This window comes from Limulus polyphemus, unplaced genomic scaffold (genome assembly GCF_000517525.1).
Source record: "Limulus polyphemus unplaced genomic scaffold, Limulus_polyphemus-2.1.2 Scaffold559, whole genome shotgun sequence".
NCBI classification, from domain to species: domain Eukaryota; kingdom Metazoa; phylum Arthropoda; class Merostomata; order Xiphosura; family Limulidae; genus Limulus; species Limulus polyphemus.
In genome coordinates this window covers 268,331-274,041 of record NW_013666169.1, presented here as the reverse complement: position 1 = coordinate 274,041, position 5,711 = coordinate 268,331, and the positions used below count along the sequence as shown (strand labels likewise).

General features: G+C 34.3%; 1 protein-coding gene and 1 long non-coding RNA gene across 2 annotated transcripts in view; one reads left to right on the top strand and one right to left on the bottom strand.

The window, feature by feature from the left end:
• Nucleotides 1-3,623, top strand: part of LOC106459097 (immunoglobulin domain-containing protein oig-4-like) — a 12,279-nt gene extending 8,656 nt beyond the window's left edge. The window contains exons 3-4 of the mRNA XM_013918683.2: nucleotides 1,398-1,547; nucleotides 3,321-3,623. Of these exons, the coding sequence (XP_013774137.1) occupies nucleotides 1,398-1,547; nucleotides 3,321-3,476 (306 nt within the window). The 3' untranslated portion in view covers nucleotides 3,477-3,623. The remainder of the gene's footprint in view (nucleotides 1-1,397; nucleotides 1,548-3,320) is intronic.
• On the bottom strand, nucleotides 475-4,547 carry LOC111085697. Its single transcript, XR_002610503.1, has 3 exons — nucleotides 4,453-4,547; nucleotides 3,935-4,058; nucleotides 475-643 (listed from the first exon to the last, which is right to left on the bottom strand). It is a non-coding gene; the product is annotated as an uncharacterized LOC111085697 (long non-coding RNA).
• Nucleotides 4,548-5,711: the final 1,164 nt, after the last annotated feature.

The window sequence follows — 5,711 nt, the reverse complement described above, 5'->3', positions numbered from 1 at the left end:
TACTGTAATTACACCAGTGTTAGTATATTAATGGTACTGTAATTACACCAGTGTTAGTATATTAATGGTACTGTAATTACACCAGTGTTAGTATATTAATGGTACTGTAATTACACCAGTGTTAGTATATTAATGGTACTGTAATTACAACAGTGTTAGTATATTAAGGGTACTGTGATTACACCAGTGTTAGTATATTAAGGGTACTGTAATTACACCAGTGTTACTATGATTATCCAACATTGTTTTCGAGATATGATTTGTTATGTTAGTTGGGAATGTTACTGAGATGATTTATTTTGTAAAATATTGAAGATGCTTGATTTTTGGTAAGTTAGAAGCGGTGATAATCGGTGCCACATTAAGGCAACTAGTGCCTCCCCCCCCCCCGATTATGAGAAAATACCATACAATTTTAATAAAGTGAACTCATTAGTGATAAAAAATTAAGGAAATAAGAAAGAGAAATGTACATATTTTAAAAAATCTGGTTTATTATTATTTTATTATACAATTTGTATTTTATTACTTATTATTACATTCGCAACGCACGGTGGGCCCTGGGCAACAACTCCTTTTGTCTATTGCATAAAACAGCCCTGATGATAAGTATAATCCTAACTTCGAATCTCATCAAATTCAGCTTAAAGAAAAAAAAAGGTTCTAAAGTTAAAGTTAATCACCTAGCTTCCAAAATCAAGGAATAGTTATTCGTGGAAAGTTGGTAAAAGTTATAAGTTAGTGCTGATGTGTCATTAATACATAATAATGTTTCACTGATGTAAAACACGAACGAAATGGATTACAGAAGATAAATCACTTGTTTAGAATACAGATTTATGGAACTGTTAAATAATTCGTGTATTAATTTTATAGTTAAGCACCTTAGCTCTGTTCTTCGGATATTAATTTGCTTCTTTTTATGTGGGAAATATATTTTCATGCTCTAGTCCTTATGAGATTATTTAATTTTGTGTATTAATATTTTTCATTCACGAGCTTCTACCTCACTTGTATTTATAATACTTTTATTAACGTAATTTCTGATGTAACTTTTCTATAGTTTTTGGGGATTTCCATTGCTAAACTTCATGCATGTTTTACAATTTCAGCTATGGAGAACTCCAGGAGCGTAATTCCAAAAAAGGTGGGGGGCAAAGAATACTGACCTCGCGTGGGGTTCCCAATTCAGCTGGGACTCTTCGCTATGTCGTAATTTGCGTATACGACCTGATTAGAAACGTTTCACAGAAACTGACATTTGGGACCCCTCTCCCGAACTTGGGGAGCCACCCCCTCTTCCAAAGTGACGTTTCTAGAACACTCGCGAGACTGTAAAAATGAGAGTAGTGTGTATTGTAGCATTATGAATGAATTTCTTTCTTTTTTATTTTCAGGGAGCAAAGATAACCAGGTCGTCACACTTTGAATACGAATTTTTTCTGGGTCACAGAATAGTGTTCATATGTGTCGCGAGAGGTGACCCACGGCCACGAATCACTTGGTATAAAGATAGCATTGAACTGTACGAACATCCGTATCTCCAGGTGGGTTAAATTTTATATAAACGTAATGTATTTATGTGATATGCACGCCCCCTACCGGTGGCTCAGTGGTAAGCTCGAGGACTCGTAATGTTAAATTTTGGGAGCCGATCCCTGTAGTGGACAAAGCAAAGATAGCTGATTGTGCAACCTTGCGCTTAACAATGTATTTATTTGATATGCATGCCTCTACCGGTAGGTCAGCGGTATGCTCGAAGGTTTATATTGTTATATTTCGGGATTCGATCCCTAGGGTGGGCAAAGCAAAGATAGCTCATTGTGCAACCTTGCGCTTAACAATGTATTTGTTTGATATGCATGCCCCCTACCGGTAGGTCAGCGGTATGCTCGAAGGTTTATATTGTTATATTTCGGGATTCGATCCCTAGAGTGGGCAAAGGAAAGATAACTCATTGTGCAACTTTGCGCTTAACAACAATTAAGATGAACAAGAAGTTATCAAAACAATCAAACAACTCGGTTAGTTGAAAGAAAAGTCACACTGGACTATCTGCTGTGTCCACCGCGAGGAATCGAACCGCGTATTTAAGCGTTGTAGGTCCATAGAATTAGCGCTTTTCCACTGTAGGGGGGACCAATCGTACAAACTTCCACGTAGTATTTTATAATCGAGACTTGGCTTTGTGGAAATCAATAATTATTTGATGATTGGCTTCTTTCAAGTATTTGTTCTATAACTCCATTTTTTTCATATCTGCTCATTTCCCTGCTCATACTGAATCACGTTTAACATTCACCGAGACATTTTTCTCCGAATAAGATTTAATATTCTCTTAGTCTGTTTCCACTGAATCTCGTTAAGTATAAACCGCCTCTGTTTTCGCTGAATGTCGTTAAATTATGCGAGATCATTTTGACAGAATTGGGTTTTTTCTAAATTTACAATTAATACTGTAATTTCCTAGTAAGTATCACAACAAAATAACTGCGTTCAAAATATCAATTTTAACAATTATTAAATATTCTAAGATCCTTATTCATAAATCTTTTAAACATTTCCATGTAGTTATTCTTACGAAGTTTTCTTTTGTTATATATATATATATATATATATCTTTTTTGTAAAGTACGATCGATTCTTGTTTCAGTCGTATTAATTCAATACTAAGCAGATATCTTGAACACTTTAATAACGTCGTGATCAGCTTTACGATGAAACTGATTTTTTGAAACAATTAAAACTGCGAAGTTTCAGCCCATAAGAGCAAGCCTTCTTCAGGTAATGTATGGGCTGTATAGCTAACCTTTAAAAGTCAACGAATTCAGTTTTTATCAAATAATGCACGAACTGAAAGAGCGAAACTTCTAACCTTTTGGCTTGCTAATCTGCGAAGATAACGGGAATAAAACTATTGTAAACATTATGTAATATTTTTTTACATTAACGACGCTTTACACACAGGCTGTACTGCCAGATCAAAGACATAGCCATCTCTAATTTAGAGCTGCTAGCCAAAGAAGCGCAATCAATCAACAGCACTCACCGCCTAAAGGACTACTCTTAACCAAATATCAGGATTGGCTATCATTTTTAACGCGCCCATAGCTGGATGTGCGGAGTGTTTTTAGCGGCAAATTGCGAGTTCGAAGCTCCTTGGTGGGAAGCCCGTAACGCTAACTACTGGGCCCCGTCTGGACCTATTTTCAAAAATGATTAAGTTAGATTTTTGATACACTTTAACAGGAAGCTTTTTTTTAAGAATCTATAATAATACAAAATTAAACGTTTACTTGCTACATGTCATTATTTTACAGATATCTGAATGGCACCATGGGAAAGCTAAGCTAAAGAGCAAGCTAGAAATCACTCCCGCCAGACAAATGGATTCAGGAACTTATGAATGTCAAGCCAATAACAAGTACGCCGTCGACAGAAAAATCTTCAAAGCAGATTTCTCTTCTTACTCTTAAAAAACACAATATTTTGTTTAAGATCTATAAGTTGTATTAACTAGTGCTATCTATCGGTTGTTTTAGAAACTTTCACGTAGTTATAATATATTTAATATAGCTCATAATGTGTCATTTAAAACAATCATTAAAATATGAAAAGTTCAATGTTGCCGCAATAAGGGAAAAATATATATGTATATATATATATATTCTGACAAATAATTAGTGTAATTTAAAGCTTTTTAATGGCGTCTAAAAGAACAGTAATCAACTTATTATCTTCTCATGTCGGTGGTTTAAAGATGATACCCGAGTCTATCCATTCTTATCTTATTTTGCTTTTATTTTTACCAGTAACTTTTGTCAATAGAAAAGATTTAAGGTATACTAGTTTCAGTTAAATTCATCCATCTCTAGTACTAAGGAATTATTTGGTGCTTGTCATTTGAACCCGTGTAGCATTTCTAAAAACTTACTATGTCAATCACACTTAAACAACCATATCCATTGCTGACGAGACCTTTCGCTCAATACCTGGGCTCAACAGGCTGGCTGGGATATCATCATTTGCATGAACAACAATTGTTATGATGGGAACCACTGAAAGGAGTGTAATTATTATTATTATTATTTTATTTACAAATTAGAATTAAAGTAAGGATTCATATTACAATATATATATATATATATTACTTTTTTCAACACCAAAGTATTTATTATTATTATGGGAAGGTCGCCTAATGGAAATAACAAGGAAGTTAACTCATGGGTAGATATCACAATTTCTGTTAATTCGACATTTTAAGAAAACTTTAGTGACAGGGAAACGTCAACCTAGTTGCTTTGACAAAGCAGAATGAGAAGTGGAGATATAAAGTGTGTAGATAAATATTTATGAACATTTAAGTAGCTTAAAGAACTCTGATATAGTTATAATGATGTCGTGCCTATAGTTCTAGAATTTAACAACCCAAAGTGTAATTTCAAAACGTACCGTTCCCAAGATGCTCTATCCAAATCAGCGTATTACTTGACAAAACGTCCCTATCAGCATGTTATCGATGTTTCAATAGCGACATAAAATGTGTATCCTAACAAGTTAATGAAACAAAACAAGTTAACAAACAAAAACACATTAATGTAAGTAACTTTTGAAATAATTGATCATAAATTTAAAAAAATATATACATGATAATCTTACATTTTTGATATGTATTAGTTTTGATGTGACTTTTACAAATGACGTTTGAACTCATGTAAAACATCAAAAGAATGACATCTAACTATATTCAAATAAATATGCGTGTTTTGAAAGTGTACTCATCGATAACAAAATACACAATGCACATAAAATCAAGACAATGCTCTTGAAAGAATTGCTCTACAAATCATATTGGATACAAAAGAACAATGAGACAGGCATTCCTTCTTTATTAAGATAAGTATAATCATCGCTTGTTCAATAGTTAAACCTATAATTATCGATTGTTAAAGAGCTAGGCCTATAATTATCGCTTGTTCAAGAGCTAGGCCTATAATTATCGTTTGTTCAAGAGCTAGGCCTATAGTCATCGCTTGTTCAATAGCTAGGCCTATAGTCATCGTTTGTTCAATAGCTGGGCCTATAATTATCGCTTGTTAAAGAGCTAGGTCTATAATCATCGCTTATTCAAATGCTAGGCCTATAATTATCGCTTGTTCAAGAGCTAAGCCTATAATTATCGTTTGTTCAAAAGCTAGGCCTATAGTCTTCCCTTGTTCAATAGCTAGGCCTATAGTCATAGTTTGTTCAAGAGTTAAGCCTATAATTATAGCATGTAAAAGAGCTAGGCCTATAGTCATCGCTTGTTCAAGTGCTAGGCCTATAATTATCGCTTGTTCAAGAGCTAGGCCTATAGTTATCGCTTGTTCAATAGCTAGGCCTATAGTCATCGCGTATTCAAGAGCTAGGCCTATAGTCACGAGCGGGGGCTAGTATACAAAAACTTCAGTTTAATTCCTAAAACTTAGTTTCCGTGAACAATGCAGCACTGAACCATGCTGAGAATGATAAGATAGAGTTTAGTTCATGTTTTGCGGCTGTATCATTTTTAGGCAGCAAAGCTCTCAGCTATGATTGTTACATACCCATGAACAGCCACCAAAGGAACAGTTGTCAGACGACAAATCTGTAAGCGATAATTAACGCTGCGTTAGTCTTCTGTAAAAATTTTCATAGTCACTCTTCTATTATTTTGGAAACAAAAAGCATTA